Source organism: Pseudophryne corroboree, chromosome 4 (assembly GCF_028390025.1).
Source record: "Pseudophryne corroboree isolate aPseCor3 chromosome 4, aPseCor3.hap2, whole genome shotgun sequence".
Classification (NCBI taxonomy): Eukaryota; Metazoa; Chordata; class Amphibia; order Anura; family Myobatrachidae; genus Pseudophryne; species Pseudophryne corroboree.
In genome coordinates this window covers 919,870,953-919,890,987 of record NC_086447.1, presented here as the reverse complement: position 1 = coordinate 919,890,987, position 20,035 = coordinate 919,870,953, and the positions used below count along the sequence as shown (strand labels likewise).

Here is a 20,035-nt window from a genome sequence, read left to right as displayed (position 1 = left end):
TCAGCCATTTCCAAACACCAAGGGGCCTGATGCAGAGATGAACGCGAAGCCATTTGCGAAGCGTATATATCGCGTTCTGTCCCTGCGTACGCTCCAGAACCAAGTTTTGGCAGTGGAGAAACTGGACACATTTCACCTTCAGACTGAACATGTGTAACTAGACTGTAACGGGGTGTCCTTATGTAAGCAAAGTTCAGTGATGACATGTTGACAGAATTGCGCGCTATGCAGAGTTGAGCGTAAGTGTAAATACACCTGTTTTCAGATGGTTCTTCTCAACCTAGCCCAGCATTGGGGCAAATAAACACTTATAATGGCGATGTCTATGCCACCAAGCGTACGTGTGGCGGTCCATCTGCAAAGATGGCTGAATTTAGATCCGCTCGTTAATGTGGGCGCTGCTGTGCAAAGGCCCCAAAGTGTCCTTCACTTCAGAAGATGTTCTTGTTTTTGACCAGGGTGTTATTACCTGGGGAACTGTACAGTAAAACAAAATGGCCACCGCCAGGGTCTTTTTCCAATAAGATGACAAGTAAGATGAATGTAGACTGAGTGCACTCATTGGGGTGGATTCAATTCGGCAACTTATGAATAGCGCCGGGAATTAGCTCCCGACGCTCTTCAATTCAGCTGCTAGTTACCCGCAATTGTCGGGAATTCTTCTCTCATCCCCGGGGGATAAGAGAAGAAACCCGATAAAAGTGCTGCCTCGCGGCCGGCGCGAGGCTGATTCTGTCGGGAATCAGCCTCGCGCCGGGGAGTTAAGTCGGAGAATGCCCGTTCTCCTGACAATTCAACCTGTTTAGTCGGCGAGAACGGGCCATCGCCGACTTAACTGGAGCTGAATTGAATAGCGTCGGGAGCTAATTCCCGGCGCTATTCATAAGTTGCCGAATTGAATCGACCCCCATTGAATTGTACTTACAAGAATATATGATGTTAGCTATGTTTATTGTAATGAGTTGAAGATGAATGTAAGTGTTTCTCAGTGCGCTCATCGTCCTGTTGGCTTTAGGAGGGGAGCAACATCAGACGGAACAGAGATGGAAAGCAGAGCGTAGTGCCAGTGTTTGCAGTGAGCTTGGTTCTGCAGTCTGTGGTAAATGTAGGGCAGCACATCGCCACACAAACTACGTCAGCTGCTGGCATTCTAACTCGGAAAAGTGACAAGGACGCACATCTCCCTCCAAGTGCCTCTGGAAAGCCAAAGTCTGGTGCCAAGAAAGAAGTCACCTTTCAGCAAGAAACGACGGATCTCTCTGGTAAACGCTATTATCATGCTAATCCTGCCACAGGCTAATAGTGAATACATAGGGCGCATTCTTAAACATACAGCGTGAGCCTGGGAAATGGTGAGTAGGTGACAGGCGCACGGTATCGGGGATATAATAACACAGACGCGCAATTCTAACTACATTTCCTAGTTTGGAACAAAGAAAAAACTCCAGAAGACAGTGCGCAATAAAACTAAAAAGCTGCTAAAAAATGTACAAAAATGTGCATCCAATTACACATTAGAAAGACAATGTGACAAAGAAATGTGCATCAATAGTAGCGCTATTCAGAAACCATGGGGTATATTTACAAAGATTCGTGTTTTGGCCATTTTGAAGGGTGTTTGATCTCGAATGGTATCGGGTGCATTTTACTGCAACTTTTTGAATCCTGATACGGTCATTCACTAAGCTGCTGACTTTTCCCAATTCGTATTTTCCGATGTCGATGTGATTCGTAATATCAGGCAGTGTTTTACGGGAGTGATGAGTAAAACACTGGCTGACAAAACACAAGGAATCCCGGCCGGATCTGTGAGATCCGTGCAGTGCTTCATTGTGTACCTTAAAAAGGTTTTTAAAGTTTTAAAAAATCTGAAAAAAATTGCGTGGGGTCCCCCCTCCTAAGCACAACCAGCCTCGGGCTCTTTGAGCCGGTCCTGGTTGACAAAATATGGGGGGAAAAATGACAGGGGTTCCCCCATATTTCATCAACCAGCACCCGGCTCTGCGCCTGGTTCCAAAAATACGGGGGACAAAAAGCGTAGGGGTCCCCCGTATTTTTAAAACCAGCACCGGGCTCCACTAGCCAAGTACATAATGCCACAGCCGGGCGACACTTTTATAGTGGTCCCTGCGGCCCTGGCATTACATACCCAACTAGTCACCCCTGGCCGGGGTACCCTGGAGGAGTGGGAACCCCTTAAATCAAGGGGTCCCCCCCTCCAGCCACCCAAGGGCCAGGGGTGAAGCCCGAGGCTGTCCCCCCCATCCAAGGGCGGCGGATGGGGGGCTGATAGCCTTGTTTACAAAATGTGAATATTGTTTTTAGTAGCAGTACTACAAGTCCCAGCAAGCCTCCCCCGCAAGCTGGTACTTGGAGAACCACAAGTACCAGCATGCGGTAGCAAACCAGGGCCGCTGGTACCTGTAGTACTACTACTAAAAAAATACCCCCAAAAAAACAGGACACACACACCGTGAAAGTATAAGTTTATTACATACATGCACACCTCAAACATACATACTTACCTATGTTCCCACGAGGCTCGGTCCTCTGCTCCCTGAAGAATCCTTGGGGTACCTGTGAAAAAAATTATACTCACATAATCCAGTGTAGATTCTGTCCTTTGTATAATCCACGTACTTGGCAAAACAAAAAAACGGAAACCCGACCACGCACTGAAAGGGGTCCCATGTTTACACATGGGACCCCTTTCCCCGACTGCCAGGACCCCCCCTGACTCCTGTCAAAGAGGGTCCCTTCAGCCAATCAGGGAGCGCCACGTCGTGGCACTCTCCTGATTGGCTGTGTGCTCCTGTAGTGTCTGTGAGGCAGCACACGGCAGAGATACAATGTAGCGCTTATGCGCTCCATTGTATCCAATGGTGGGAACTTTGCGGTCAGCGGTTGACCGAAAGTAACCTCACCGCTGACTGCAAAGTTCCCACCATTGGATACAATGGAGCGCATAGGCGCTACATTGTATCTCTGCCGTGTGCTGCCTCACAGACACTAGAGGAGCACACAGCCAATCAGGAGAGTGCCATGACGTGGCGCTCCCTGATTGGCTGAAGGGACCCTCTTTGACAGGAGTCAGGGGGGGTCCTGGCAGTCGGGGAAAGGGGTCCCATGTGTAAACATGGGACCCCTTTCAGTGCGTGGTCGGGTTTCCGTTTTTTTGTTTTGCCAAGTACGTGGATTATACAAAGGACAGAATCTACACTGGATTATGTGAGTATAACTTTTTTCACAGGTACCCCAAGGATTCTTCAGGGAGCAGAGGACCGAGCCTCGTGGGAACATATGTAAGTATGTATGTTTGGAGGTGTGCATGTATGTAATAAACTTATACTTTCACGGTGTGTGTGTCCTGTTTTTTGGGGGGTATTTTTTTAGTAGTAGTACTACAGGTACCAGCAGCCCTGGTTTGCAACCGCATGCTGGTACTTGTGGTTCTCCAAGTACCAGCTTGCGGGGGAGGCTTGCTGGGACTTGTAGTACTGCTACTAAAAACAATATTCACATTTTGTAAACAAGGCTATCAGCCCCCCATCCGCCGCCCTTGGATGGGGGGGACAGCCTCGGGCTTCACCCCTGGCCCTTGGGTGGCTGGAGGGGGGGACCCCTTGATTTAAGGGGTTCTCACTCCTCCAGGGTACCCCGGCCAGGGGTGACTAGTTGGATATGTAATGCCAGGGCCGCAGGGACCACTATAAAAGTGTCCCCCGGCTGTGGCATTATGTACCTGGCTAGTGGAGCCCGGTGCTGGTTTTAAAAATACGGGGGACCCCTACGCTTTTTGTCCCCCGTATTTTTGGAACCAGGACCAGGCGCAGAGCCCGGTGCTGGTTGATGAAATATGGGGGAACCCCTGTCATTTTCCCCCCCATATTTTGTCAACCAGGACCGGCTCAAAGAGCCCGAGGCTGGTTGTGCTTAGGAGGGGGGACCCCTCGCAATTTTTTTTTCTGTTTTTACACTAAACACACCCTTTCCCATAGATAACCATGCACAGATCTCACTGATCCGTGCATGGTTATCCAAACTCGACTGGAAAAAGCAGGTCTATTTTTTTTCTGCTTTTTTTAACGATTCGGAAAAAAATACACCCGCACTTGAGCCCTCAGAGACTAACACCCAAATACGAATGAATAGTGAATTCCCGTTTTCTATGAAATAACAGCCGTGTTTGACCGATGGTCTATTCATTCGTATTTCTGAACGTTGTCATTCAAACCATTACGAATAGTCAAAACACTGCCGAGATTTGTGCTTAGTGAATTCCCGGATTGGGACTTAAAAAAAAAAACACAAATCGGCCAAACTCGGATTTTTAGTAAATACTGGCCCATGTATCATATTTTATACACCACTGTGTGAAAAGTGAACTGAATACACTGATTCACCATAAACGGAGGGAGATGTCCTCAAAGATTTCCTTGTATAAAATCATACATCAGTTTTTCTCCCTCTATGAACTCGTCAATAGGCAGCTGTATGCAATCTTGAGCCTGCAAAATATGTGTCACCTCTCCCTATTTGTATAAGGGAATTGCTCAAGGGACACTTTAAACAAAGCTTATCATGGTGCAGTATCTCTTAAAAACGACACATTTATTTTTAACAGAATGCACTTACAGAAACAAAGATTAAAAACAGCATGTAACAATAAGCTCCTTTAGCATATCACCAACAGCTGTAGTCCTTAGTCGGGGAATCCTGGGGTGCCAGATGGTAAAGATGGTTCCGGTATGAATGGTCGACCATGTTATGGTTGACAGTCATTAGGTCGACCACTATTGGTCGACATTGGCATGGTCGACATGGACACATGGTCGACACATGAAAGGTCGACACATAAAAAGGTCGACATGGGTGTTTTAACTTTTTTGGTGTCGTTTTTTGCGTAAAGTGAATGGGAACCCCAATTAGTGCACCTCGTCCCCTCGCATGGCTCGCTTCGCTCGCCATGCTTCGGGCAAGGTGCCTTCGCTCCACTACCCCTTCGCTCGGCACAGATTACCGTTCCAATCGTAGTCCACGTGGATCGTAAAGTATGGAAAAGTTCCCCAAATGAAAAAAAAGTTAAAAAATTCATGTCGACCTTTTCATGTGTCGACCTTTCATGTGTCGACCATTTTCATGTGTCGACCATGTGTCCATGTCGACCATGTCAATGTCGACCAATAGTGGTCGACCTAATGACTGTCGACCATAACATGGTCGACCATCTGAACGGATACCATAACATGGTCGACCATCTGAACGGATACCGGTAAAGATAGGTGGAAATGTGAGCTCCGGATGCCCAAAACCACGTCACCGCAGAAAAGCCCCTCAAGGTAGCAGATGGAGTCCAATCACAATAGCCACGCTTAACGCGTTTCGGACGAGATTCGTCCTTCGTCAGAAGCATGGCTAACAAGAGCGGGTCCTCAGCATTTATCCCCTCTTAATGAGAGGCACACCGCTGAAAACATTTACCGTTGTTCGGCGCCGCCGTGACCTCGCACTTGCGCACCAAGTTCCCAAAGCGGAAGCGGAAGTATCCAATGCGGTTCACCGCTCACCGGAAGTTGTAATGTTTGCGTTCCACCGTCGTAATTCTTTGCCTCCGGTTGTTGCAAACTGTGATCTTCTAATATATTTCCATAAAACGGCTTAGCAATAGCCCGATCCACATTAAATGTCCCCATAAATGAGTCCATCATAAAAAACATAAAAAATGAAAAAATAAGCAAGAAATATTTATATCTGAAAAACTCACAAAGGTGCATATAATAAAAAGTGCAGTGTGCAAGATAGGTAAAAAGGCATGCTAAGTCAGAAAACATTTGAGTTCGAATTCACCGTTTAGTCCCCCAGGCGCAAGGGTTCCCAAACGGTGAATCCACCTCATTTCTGTTTGTGACAGCCGTCTCTCTAAATCCCTAGTTCTCCATTTAGGGAGAATTACCTGGATCCCACAAAAAGATTTTAGGGAACACTCTTTTGAATCATGAAGTTTCTTAAAGTGTGATGAGACGTTATGGGTATCTAAACCCTTTCTGATGTTATAAATATGCTCCGCCCATCTAATCTTAGCACATCTGGTCGTCTTTCCTACATAAAATGTATATTACATTTTTTGAGTGGTATGTTATGAACTCCTTTATGGGATAAGAATGACCGTTAACTCTAAACTCCGTTACCTTTCGAGAGGGTGATTTAACAGTTCTACACATCAAGCAATCACCGCAGCGATGGAAAACCTTAGTTCTAATACTCTGTCTTGGATTGGTTTCCACGCAGTAGCGGATCTTGCCACGGGCAAGCAGGACTTTTGCCCGGGGCGCCGCCTCCCGGAGGACGCAGGGCACCATCCGGAGGGCGCCGCACCAGTGCAAGATCCGCTGCTGCTGTGCCCCCCGCTACGCGTCTAGTTTCCCTTCGTGGAGAGGACCTTTGCTGTGCGGTGCGCGATGACGTCATCGCGCACCGCACATTTCAGAGCGCTACAGTAGTTTGTACAGGGGGGGCGTAAATGACCACGCCCCCTTGCGAAGCCACGCCCCCTATTTCCGCCCGGGGCGCACAGAGCCCCAGAGCCGGCCCTGTTTCCACGCTGCTTCTCACTAGCTGTTTTTTTTAGAGCAGGGGCCTTCCTATAGATGAAGACAGGTTTCACAGGGAGCACTGGTCCCAAGACTGAGTCTTGTTTCAAAATATTCCAGTTGTTCCTGATCACACGTTCAATCCCTTTACCAGGTCACCCTATTATCTTATATCCTATACTTGTAGTCAATACTCCAAGTCCCATTTTATAAGTGGATTTGGGAAAGGTCGTCAAACGTTCCTTTCTGTTTACTCCGGGGCGGATGCGCAGTTGGCAGCAAAATGGGCGTCATTTACTAAAAAACATAAGAGCGTAAGTAAATAGTGTAATTCTGCACAGACGCAGCTTATACTCATCCCGCGAGGAGCGCACACCTCCACACCAGCAGCAAATGCGCAGAATTTACGTCATCGTAAGGGACACGCCGCCTAACAGCTGCATATGCGCACACTTGCCAGGGCGTTACATCAGAATTGTGATTGGTGAACATCACAAAGTTCATGTTATAGGGTTAGGGTTATACCGCCATTAGGTTAGTGCTAGGGCTCGAACTCTAGACACCCCATTAAATAAAGGTGTAGAAAGTTTGTATGATTCTGATTGTGTCCAGTGAATGGATTATTATGTATTATTAGAATAACAGTGCAATCCTTTGTTCGTAGAATTGATGCGCCGTGTTATTAGAATATCCAGTGCATCCGGAAAGTATTCACAGCGCTTCACTTTTTCCACATTTTATTATATTACAGCCTTATTCCAAACTGGAATAAATTAATTTTTTCCTTCAAAATTCTACACACAATACACAATATTTTTCTGTACCCTTCCCCAGATTTGTGCCTCGAGACAGTCCTGTCTCGGAGGTCTACAGACAATTCCTTTGACTTCATGCTTGGTTTGTGCTCAGACATGCACTGTCAAGTGTGGGACCTTATATAGACAGGTGTGTGCCTTTCCAAATCATGTCCAATCAACTGAATTTACCACAGGTGGACTCCAATTAAGCTGTAGGAACATCTCAAGGATGATCAGTGGAAACTGGATGCACCTGAGCTCAATTTAGAGCTTCATGGCAAAGGCTGTGAATACTTATGTACATGTGATTTCTTAGTTTTTTATTTTTAATAAATGAGCAAAAATCTCAAAAAAACGTTTTTCACGTTGTCATTATGGGGTATTGTGTGTAGAATTTTGAGGGGGAAAAATTCATTTATTCCAGTTTGGAATAAGGCTGTAACATAACAAAATGTGGAAAAGTGAAGCGCTGTGAATACTTTCCGGATGCACTGTATCTACTGTATAAAGCTGGTCCCCTGTAATTGTGCATTTCCAGCTTAGTTCAGGCAAGGTGCAGCCCCTGATGTCCTCATGCAGGAAGGGTAATGATAGAACCTGACAGCTGCGGGGTCTAGCCCCTATATACACTCACATCCAGCTGCCACTATACTGAGTGGGACACGGCGTCATAGCAGGCGTAGGATTGATCGCTTTGGGTTGGGGTCAGCATCTAACATCTGCCTCTACGTCTGTGTCTGGTTTATGGTTGTGAGATAGATGGATGTCGCCCCCGTGTCCTCATCCTTCATCAGACTTGCGTTCCCCAAACAGCTTGGCGTTTCCAATGCGCCATTTATCCCAGAAGATGCAGGAAGCGTCTCTTTCCGGCTCATTAGGAAATGGATCACCAAGTTCCCAGATGTCCTGATTAGTGCACAAGAAACTTTCTCAGGTTTCTATACATGTGTAGCGTGAGCTGTTATATGCAGATATATGGCTGTTATATGCAGATACATGGCCGTTATATGCAGATACAGTACATGGCCGTTATATGCAGATACATGGCCGTTATATGCAGATACATGGCCGTTATATGCAGATATAGTACATGGCCGTTATATGCAGATACATGGCCGTTATATGCAGATACAGTACATGGCCGTTATATGCAGATACAGTACATGGCTGTTATATGCAGATATATGGCTGTTATATGCAGATACAGTACATGGCTGTTATATGAAGATACATGGCCGTTATATGCAGATACAGTACATGGCTGTTATATGCAGATACATGGCCGTTATATGCAGATACATGGCCGTTATATGCAGATACAGTACATGGCTGTTATATGCAGATACAGTACATGGCCGTTATATGCAGATACAGTACATGGCTGTTATATGCAGATACATGGCCGTTATATGCAGATACATGGCCGTTATATGCAGATACAGTACATGGCTGTTATATGAAGATACATGGCCGTTATATGCAGATACAGTACATGGCCGTTATATGCAGATACATGGCCGTTATATACAGATACATGGCCGTTATATGCAGATATATGGCTGTTATATGCAGATACAGTACATGGCCGTTATATGAAGATACATGGCCGTTATATGAAGATACATGGCCGTTATATGCAGATACAGTACATGGCCGTTATATGCAGATACATGGCCGTTATATGCAGATACAGTACATGGCCGTTATATGCAGATACAGTACATGGCCGTTATATACAGATACATGGCTGTTATATGCAGATACAGTACGTGGCCGTTATATGCAGATACAGTACATGGACGTTATATGCAGATACAGTACATGGCCGTTATATACAGATACATGGCCGTTATATGCAGATACAGTACATGGCCGTTATATGCAGATACAGTACATGGCCGTTATATACAGATACATGGCCGTTATATGCAGATACAGTACATGGCCGTTATATGCAGATACATGGCCGTTATATGCAGATACATGGCCGTTGTATGCAGATACAGTACATGGACGTTATATGCAGATACAGTACATGGACGTTATATGCAGATACAGTACATGGCCGTTATATGCAGATACAGTACATGGCCGTTATATGCAGATACAGTACGTGGCCGTTATATGCAGATACAGTACATGGCCGTTATATGCAGATACATGGCCGTTATATACAGATACATGGCTGTTATATGCAGATACAGTACATGGACGTTATATGCAGATACATGGCCGTTATATACAGATACATGGCCGTTATATGCAGATACATGGCCGTTATATATGCAGATACAGTACATGGCCGTTATATGCAGATACATGGCCGTTATATGCAGATACAGTACATGGCCGTTATATGCAGATGGCCGTTATATGCAGATAAAGTACATGGCCGTTATATGCAGATACAGTACATGGCCGTTATATGCAGATACAGTACATGGCCGTTATATACAGATACAGTACATGGCCGTTATATGCAGATACAGTACATGGCCGTTATATGCAGATACAGTACATGGCCGTTATATGCAGATACAGTACATGGCCGTTATATACAGATACAGTACATGGCCGTTATATGCAGATACATAGCCGTTATATACAGATACAGTACATGGACGTTATATGCAGATACATGGCCGTTATATGCTGATACAGTACATGGACGTTATATGCAGATACATGGCCATTATATGCAGATACAGTACATGGACGTTATATGCAGATACATAGCCGTTATATGCAGATACATGGCTATTATATGCAGATACATAGCCGTTATATACAGATACAGTACATGGCCGTTATATGCAGATACATGGCCGTTATATGCAGATACATGGCCGTTATATGAAGATACAGTACATGGACGTTATATGCAGATACAGTACATGGCCGTTATATACAGATACATGGCTGTTATATGCAGATACAGTACATGGACGTTATATGCAGATACATGGCCGTTATATACAGATACATGGCCGTTATATGAAGATACATGGCCGTTATATGCAGATACAGTACATGGCCGTTATATGCAGATACAGTACATGGCCGTTATATGCAGATACATAGCCGTTATATACAGATACAGTACATGGCCGTTATATGAAGATACATGGCCGTTATATGCAGATACAGTACATGGCCGTTATATGCAGATACAGTACATGGCCGTTATATGCAGATACATAGCCGTTATATACAGATACAGTACATGGCCGTTATATGCAGATACAGTACATGGCCGTTATATGCAGATACATAGCCGTTATATACAGATACAGTACATGGACGTTATATGCAGATACATGGCCGTTATATGCAGATACAGTACATGGACGTTATATGCAGATACATGGCCGTTATATGCAGATACAGTACATGGCCGTCATATGCAGATACAGTACATGGACGTTATATGCAGATACATGGCCGTTATATGCAGATACATGGCTGTTATATGCAGATACATAGCCGTTATATACAGATACAGTACATGGCCGTTATATGCAGATACAGTACATGGCCGTTATATGCAGATACAGTACATGGCCGTTATATACAGATACAGTACATGGCTGTTATATACAGATACAGTACATGGCTGTTATAGGCAGATACAGTACATGGCCGTTATATACAGATACAGTACATGGCCGTTATATGCAGATACATGGCCGTTATATGAAGATACAGTACATGGCCGTTATATGCAGATACAGTACATGGCCGTTATATGCAGATACAGATACATGGCCGTTATATGCAGATACAGATACATGGCCGTTATATGCAGATACAGTACATGGCCGTTATATGCAGATACAGTACGTGGCCGTTATATGCAGATACAGTACATGGCCGTTATATGCAGATACATGGCTGTTATATGCAGATACAGTACATGGTCGTTATATGCAGATACAGTACATGGACGTTATATGCAGATACAGTACATGGCCGTTATATGCAGATACAGTACATGGCCGTTATATGCAGATACATGGCCGTTATATGCAGATACAGTACATGGCCGTTATATGCAGATACAGTACATGGCCGTTATATGCAGATACATGGCCGTTATATGCAGATACAGTACATGGCCGTTATATGCAGATACAGTACATGGCCGTTATATGCAGATACAGTACATGGCCGTTATATGCAGATACAGTACATGGCCGTTATATGAAGATACATGGACGTTATATGCAGATACAGTACATGGCCGTTATATGCAGATACAGTACATGGCCGTTATATGCAGATACAGTACATGGCCGTTATATGCAGATACAGTACATGGCCGTTTTATGCAGATACAGTACATGGCCGTTATATGCAGATACAGTACATGGCCGTTATATGCAGATACATGGCCGTTATATGCAGATACATGGCCGTTATATGCAGATACATGGCCGATATATGCAGATACAGTACGTGGCCGTAATATGCAGATACATGGCCGTTATATGCAGATATGCAGATACATGGCCGTTATATGCAGATACATGGCCGTTATATGCAGATACAGTACATGGCCGTTATATGCAGATACAGTACATGGCCGTTATATGCAGATACAGATACATGGCCGTTATATGCAGATACATGGCCGTTATATGCAGATACAGTACATGGCCGTTATATGCAGATACAGTACATGGCCGTTATATGCAGATACAGTACATGGCCGTTTATGAAGATACATGGCCGTTATATGCAGATACATGGCCGTTATATGCAGATACATGGCCGTTATATGAAGATACATGGCCGTTATATGCAGATACATGGCCGTTATATGAAGATACATAGCCGTTATATGCAGATACAGTACATGGCCGTTATATGCAGATACATGGCCGTTATATGAAGATACATGGTCGTTATATGCAGATACATGGCCGTTATATGAAGATACATGGTCGTTATATGCAGATACATGGCCGCTATATGAAGATACATGGCCGTTATATGCAGATACAGTACATGGCCGTTATATGAAGATACATGGCCGTTATATGCAGATACATGGCCGTTATATGAAGATACATGGCCGTTATATGCAGATACATGGCCGTTATATGCAGATACATGGCCGTTATACGAAGATACATGGCCGTTATATGCAGATACATGGCCGTTATATGCAGATACATGGCCGTTATATGAAGATACATGCCGTTATATGCAGATACATGGTCGTTATATGCAGATACATGGCCGTTATATGCAGATACATGGCCGTTATATACAGATACATGGCCGTTATATGCAGATACAGTACATGGCCGTTATATGCAGATACATGGCCGTTATACGAAGATACATGGTCGTTATATGCAGATACATGGCCGCTATATGAAGATACATGGCCGTTATATGCAGATACAGTACATGGCCGTTATATGAAGATACATGGCCGTTATATGCAGATACATGGCCGTTATATGCAGATACATGGCCGTTATATGCAGATACAGTACATGGCCGTTATATGCAGATACAGTACGTGGCCGTTATATGCAGATACAGTACATGGCCGTTATATGCAGATACATGGCTGTTATATGCAGATACAGTACATGGTCGTTATATGCAGATACAGTACATGGACGTTATATGCAGATACAGTACATGGCCGTTATATGCCGATACAGTACATGGCCGTTATATGCAGATACATGGCCGTTATATGCAGATACAGTACATGGCCGTTATATGCAGATACAGTACATGGCCGTTATATGCAGATACATGGCCGTTATATGCAGATACAGTACATGGCCGTTATATGCAGATACAGTACATGGCCGTTATATGCAGATACAGTACATGGCCGTTATATGCAGATACAGTACATGGCCGTTATATGAAGATACATGGACGTTATATGCAGATACAGTACATGGCCGTTTTATGCAGATACAGTACATGGCCGTTATATGCAGATACAGTACATGGCCGTTATATGCAGATACATGGCCGTTATATGCAGATACATGGCCGTTATATGCAGATACATGGCCGATATATGCAGATACAGTACGTGGCCGTAATATGCAGATACATGGCCGTTATATGCAGATATGCAGATACATGGCCGTTATATGCAGATACATGGCCGTTATATGCAGATACAGTACATGGCCGTTATATGCAGATACAGTACATGGCCGTTATATGCAGATACAGATACATGGCCGTTATATGCAGATACATGGCCGTTATATGCAGATACATGGCCGTTATATGCAGATACAGTACATGGCCGTTATATGCAGATACAGTACATGGCCGTTATATGAAGATACATGGCCGTTATATACAGATACATGGCCGTTATATGCAGATACATGGCCGTTATATGAAGATACATGGCCGTTATATGCAGATACATGGCCGTTATATGAAGATACATAGCCGTTATATGCAGATACAGTACATGGCCGTTATATGCAGATACATGGCCGTTATATGAAGATACATGGTCGTTATATGCAGATACATGGCCGTTATATGAAGATACATGGTCGTTATATGCAGATACATGGCCGCTATATGAAGATACATGGCCGTTATATGCAGATACAGTACATGGCCGTTATATGAAGATACATGGCCGTTATATGCAGATACATGGCCGTTATATGAAGATACATGGCCGTTATATGCAGATACATGGCCGTTATATGCAGATACATGGCCGTTATACGAAGATACATGGCCGTTATATGCAGATACATGGCCGTTATATGCAGATACATGGCCGTTATATGAAGATACATGCCGTTATATGCAGATACATGGTCGTTATATGCAGATACATGGCCGTTATATGCAGATACATGGCCGTTATATACAGATACATGGCCGTTATATGCAGATACAGTACATGGCCGTTATATGCAGATACATGGCCGTTATATGAAGATACATGGTCGTTATATGCAGATACATGGCCGCTATATGAAGATACATGGCCGTTATATGCAGATACAGTACATGGCCGTTATATGAAGATACATGGCCGTTATATGCAGATACATGGCCGTTATATGCAGATACATGGCCGTTATATGAAGATACATGGCCGTTATATGCAGATACAGTACATGGCCGTTATATGCAGATACATGGCCGTTATATGAAGATACATGGCCGTTATATGCAGATACAGTACATGGTCGTTATATGAAGATACATGGCCGTTATATGCAGATACAGTACATGGCCGTTATATGCAGATACATGGCCGTTATATGCAGATACATGGCCGCTATATGAAGATACATGGCCGTTATATGCAGATACATGGCCGTTATTTGCAGATACATGGCCGTTATATGCAGATACATGGCCGCTATATGAAGATACATGGCCGTTATATGCAGATACATGGCCGTTATATGCAGATACAGTACATGGCCGTTATATGCAGATACATGGCCATTATATGCAGATACAGTACATGGTCGTTATATGCAGATACAGTACATGGACGTTATATGCAGATACATGGCCGTTATATGCAGATACAGTACATGGACGTTATATGCAGATACATGGCCGTTATATGCAGATACAGTACATGGCCGTTATATGCAGATACAGTACATGGTCGTTATATGCAGATACAGTACATGGCTGTTATATGAAGATACAGTACATGGCCGTTATATGCAGATACATGGCCGTTATATGCAGATACAGTACATGGTCGTTATATGAAGATACAGTACATGGCCGTTATATGAAGATACAGTACATGGCCGTTATATGCAGATACAGTACATGGTCGTTATATGAAGATACAGTACATGGCCGTTATATGCAGATACAGTACATGGCCGTTATATGCAGATACATGGCCGTTATATGCAGATACATGGCCGTTATATGCAGATACAGTACATGGCCGTTATTTACAGATACAGTACATGGCCGTTATATGCAGATACATGGCCGTTATATGAAGATACATGGCCGTTATATGCAGATACATGGCCGTTATATGCAGATACATGGCCGTTATATGCAGATACATGGCCGTTATATACAGATACATGGCCGTTATATGAAGATACATGGCCGTTATATGCAGATACATGGCCGTTATATGCAGATACATGGCCGTTATATGCAGATACATGGCCGTTATATGAAGATACATAGCCGTTATATGCAGATACATGGCCGTTATATGCAGATACATGGCCGTTATATGCAGATACATGGCCGTTATATGCAGATACAGTACATGGCCGTTATATGCAGATACATGGCCGTTATATGCAGATACAGTACATGGTCGTTATATGCAGATACAGTACATGGACGTTATATGCAGATACATGGCCGTTATATGCAGATACAGTACATGGACGTTATATGCAGATACATGGCCGTTATATGCAAATACAGTACATGGCCGTTATATGCAGATACAGTACATGGTCGTTATATGCAGATACAGTACATGGCTGTTATATGAAGATACAGTACATGGCCGTTATATGCAGATACATGGCCGTTATATGCAGATACAGTACATGGTCGTTATATGAAGATACAGTACATGGCCGTTATATGAAGATACAGTACATGGCCGTTATATGCAGATACAGTACATGGTCGTTATATGAAGATACAGTACATGGCCGTTATATGCAGATACAGTACATGGCCGTTATATGCAGATACATGGCCGTTATATGCAGATACATGGCCGTTATATGCAGATACAGTACATGGCCGTTATTTACAGATACAGTACATGGCCGTTATATGCAGATACAGTACATGGCCGTTATATGAAGATACAGTACATGGTCGTTATATGCAGATACATGGCCGTTATATGCAGATACAGTACATGGCCGTTATATGCAGATACATGGCCGTTATATGCAGATACAGTACATGGTCGTTATATGAAGATACAGTACATGGCCGTTATATGAAGATACAGTACATGGCCGTTATATGCAGATACAGTACATGGTCGTTATATGAAGATACATGGCCGTTATATGCAGATACAGTACATGGCCGTTATATGAAGATACAGTACATGGCCGTTATATGCAGATACATGGCCGTTATATGCAGATATACAGTACATGGACGTTATATGCAGATACAGTACATGGTCGTTATATGAAGATACATGGCCGTTATATGCAGATACAGTACATGGCCGTTATATGCAGATACATGGCCGTTATATGCAGATACAGTACATGGCCGTTATATGCAGATACATGGCTGTTATATGAAGATACAGTACATGGCCGTTATATGCAGATACATGGCCGTTATATGCAGATACAGTACATGGCCGTTATATGCAGATACATGGCCGTTATATGCAGATACAGTACATGGTCGTTATATGAAGATACATGGCCGTTATATGCAGATACATGGCCGCTATATGAAGATACATGGCCGTTATATGCAGATACAGTACATGGCCGTTATATGCAGATACATGGCCGTTATATGCAGATACAGTACATGGCCGTTATATGCAGATACATGGCCGTTATATGCAGATACATGGCTTCTGCGCAGCCTTACTAAGGCCCGGTATATAACCATAAATGCCATTTAGCTATATTATCCGTGTTACATAGGATTTTATTATGTGCAGTCAGAGTATTATTCGGCTAAATGCGTTCCTGCCCCTGGTGGAGTTTATAGTGCCCTTTCCATGCCACAGACCAGGGCCAATGTAGCCAGATCCAACTAACTCTTGTGACAGAGTCTATTGCACATGCGCAAATCTCCGGGAACATGGCGCCAACACTGTTCTCCTGGGCAGTTCTGTGGCGCTTCTCAAGGAGGTGTATATGAGGGTGGGCACTGTACACCCTCCACCTATTACAAATACACCCACGCCTGTGCCCTACGCCTACACCCAGCATATTATAGTTCTAGTAACTGATTTCTTTCTCACCTCTATGGAATAATGCCTCCCCTACTGTAAAGTATAAGGAGTCCATCCATTCATAGTGAGTGACAAACATATCAGCCAATCCCTTCTCTCCACTGCTACTCTTATTCTCCAATCAAATGCTGTGTATGAGTACGTGTCTGTATCAGCCAGCCAATCATTAACCACAGACCTGTAGGGGAGCGTGGCGTAAGATGAACCAGATTTTACATGTGTTGTGCCCTAGAGGTTGGGTATGAAATGTCGGCGGTCGGGATTCCGGCTGTCACATGACCGACTGCAGTATTCTGACAGTGAGAAAGTGAGAATGCCAACACCAGACGGCGGTAAGTATTTTTCCCCTCTCTAACCCTCTAGGAGTGTCGGCTACGGCTAATTCCCCCCCTAGCGCCTAACCCTATCCCCCACCCTGATATTCACCTTCGGGATGTTGGCTGTCGGTGTTCCATCGCCGGTCTCCTCAGGAGTGTCGGGTCACATGACCGCCGGCATCCCAGCCGCTGGGATGCCAAATGCGTCTCGTGCCCTAGGTAAGGAAACGTGAGACAGAAGTAAAAATACCTTTTCCTTTTCCAAATAGTCTTATTTCTTTTCTTAAAGATAACATTAAACATCAACCATCCAAATAAAGTTTATCATTCAACAATGAAACATTTTCTATACATCATTCTGTTCAGCGCAACGATTATTCAACTTTCCACCCATCAACGTTGCAGGGAAATATGAAGTGTCGCTCCCTCCTCGCTGTTCCTCCCGCCTTTTGAGGTTGAGGTACAGTAGCGTCTTCAGCAAATCACTTTGTAGCAATCCTTGGAGAGAGATAAAGGGGGTGATTCAGAGTTGATCGTAGCTGTGCTAAATTTAGCACATCTACAATCAGCCACACAGACATGCGGGGGGGACGCCCAGCACATGGCTAGTCCGCCCCGCATGTCAGTCCAGCCCCCCCGCAGAAGTACAAAAGCATTGCACAGCGGCGATACTTTTGTACTTCAGGAGTAACTCCCGGCCAGCGCAGCTCCTGGGAGCTACTCGTCGCTGCCCGGGTCGCAGCTGCTGCGTTTGACGACACGCAGCTGCCACGGCCCGCCCCCTGCACGGTCTGGCCATGCCTGCATTGGCCGGACTGCGCCCACCTAAACGTCGGCTTAACGCCGCCGTCCCGCCTAGCGACTGCCTCTGCCTGTCAATCAGGCAGAGGCGATCGCTAGCTAAAGACAGCCGTTGGCTGTCTGGCATGCGCCAGCGTACTGCGGTGTCGGCGCATGCGCAGTTCAGACCCGATCGCTGCTGTGCGAAAACGCACAGCCCCGAACGGGTCTGAATGACCCCCAAATTACCAACCAGTCAGCTTCTGTCATGTTGAAAAATTACAGTTATGAGCTGATTCGTTTGTACTTTTTCTCTCTTCATGTTATTTCTCTCCAAGTTTTGATAACTCTCCCCCTTTGTGGGAGATTCAAGAAAAATGATGATTGCATCATCGCAGCACGGCCCCGCCCACCGCGCAGCATGCAGGCACCCCTGTGGTAGAAGTACCAGCTCTCTTGTGGGAAGTCCAGGAAGCTTCTCGCTAATTCGGGAGTCTCATGAACACTCAGGGAGAGTCGGCAATTGCAGTATACTTTGTATGTTAAAGGAAAACCAATTTATATATTAGGCCTAGTAGAACTTTAATAATACAGTTATGTGCAAATGGCTTATCTGTATGAGTGGCTCACGCTCTTCCGTCGCCCGTGTGGAAGTCCTGTATGAGTGGCTGACACTTTATCATATTGCTCTGTGCTTCACTGCGGATACCTCTGGGGTGCACAGCGTCTATTCTCTGTGCTCTGCAGCGGGTGAGGGTGTCTCCCTACTACCCCCTTCCCCCTTCCACTGCGACCCATGGGTAGGACAGTGGGACAGTCCCAGAAAAATAAACTGTCCAGCAGAAATTGGGACAGTTGGGAGGTATGCACAGGTTCTGTGGCTGGCTAAAGTCAAGCCCGCATTACATCTGGTCTTACTCAGCCACAGAACCTGTGTAAATCATACGTGTCCTGGATTAAAGGGCTATTATGGAAAGCTTACTCCTGGGCTACTGCGATGCTACGACTACAGACGCACCAAGACGGATTTGCACCGTGATAAGTGGGGATCTCAGTACAGAAATCAGCAGCAGCATTAGCATAATACGCGGCTGCGTGCGACTCGCAGTCAGACCCTTATAGTGCTGCCTGCGTGATAAACGGGAACTTTATCTATAACGGTCTGTTTCCACATTCTAGATTCTGAGGGATGGGACGAGGAAGGCGAGGATGGCGATGAGCCACTATCCGGGAGGTAAGACTCATGGAGGTCCCCGAGTAGTCATTATATTATAATGCATTAGAGTAGAGGTGAGAACCATGCAGCTCGCAGCTGATAGCGCAACTCCCAAAAGCAGAGAGGGATTGCTGGGAGTTGTAGTCCCATAAGAGCAGAGCCTGAGATCTGTATTATAGAGTTACATGATGTTCTTTATTGCAGGTCATCAGCTGTTTCTAAGAACTTCTGCATATTCCCCTCTGCCAATGAGTTTGATGTGCACATGAGAGGCGTCGTGGATGGGTTTGAGCAGACGATAGGTACGTAACGCCTTTACCGAATGATAAATCTGAGATAAATGTTATATTCTACACGTTTGTAAT

At 44.6% G+C, this 20,035-nt stretch overlaps 1 protein-coding gene across 7 annotated transcripts in view; it reads left to right on the top strand.

The window, feature by feature from the left end:
- DNAH14 (dynein axonemal heavy chain 14) overlaps positions 1-20,035 on the top strand; it is a 427,754-nt gene that overhangs the window by 63,937 nt on the left and 343,782 nt on the right. For all 7 annotated transcript variants that reach the window (XM_063919003.1, XM_063919002.1, XM_063918999.1 and 4 more), the window contains exons 13-15: positions 1,016-1,262; positions 19,634-19,688; positions 19,875-19,972. In XM_063919003.1, the coding sequence (XP_063775073.1) occupies positions 1,016-1,262; positions 19,634-19,688; positions 19,875-19,972 (400 nt within the window). The remainder of the gene's footprint in view (positions 1-1,015; positions 1,263-19,633; positions 19,689-19,874; positions 19,973-20,035) is intronic.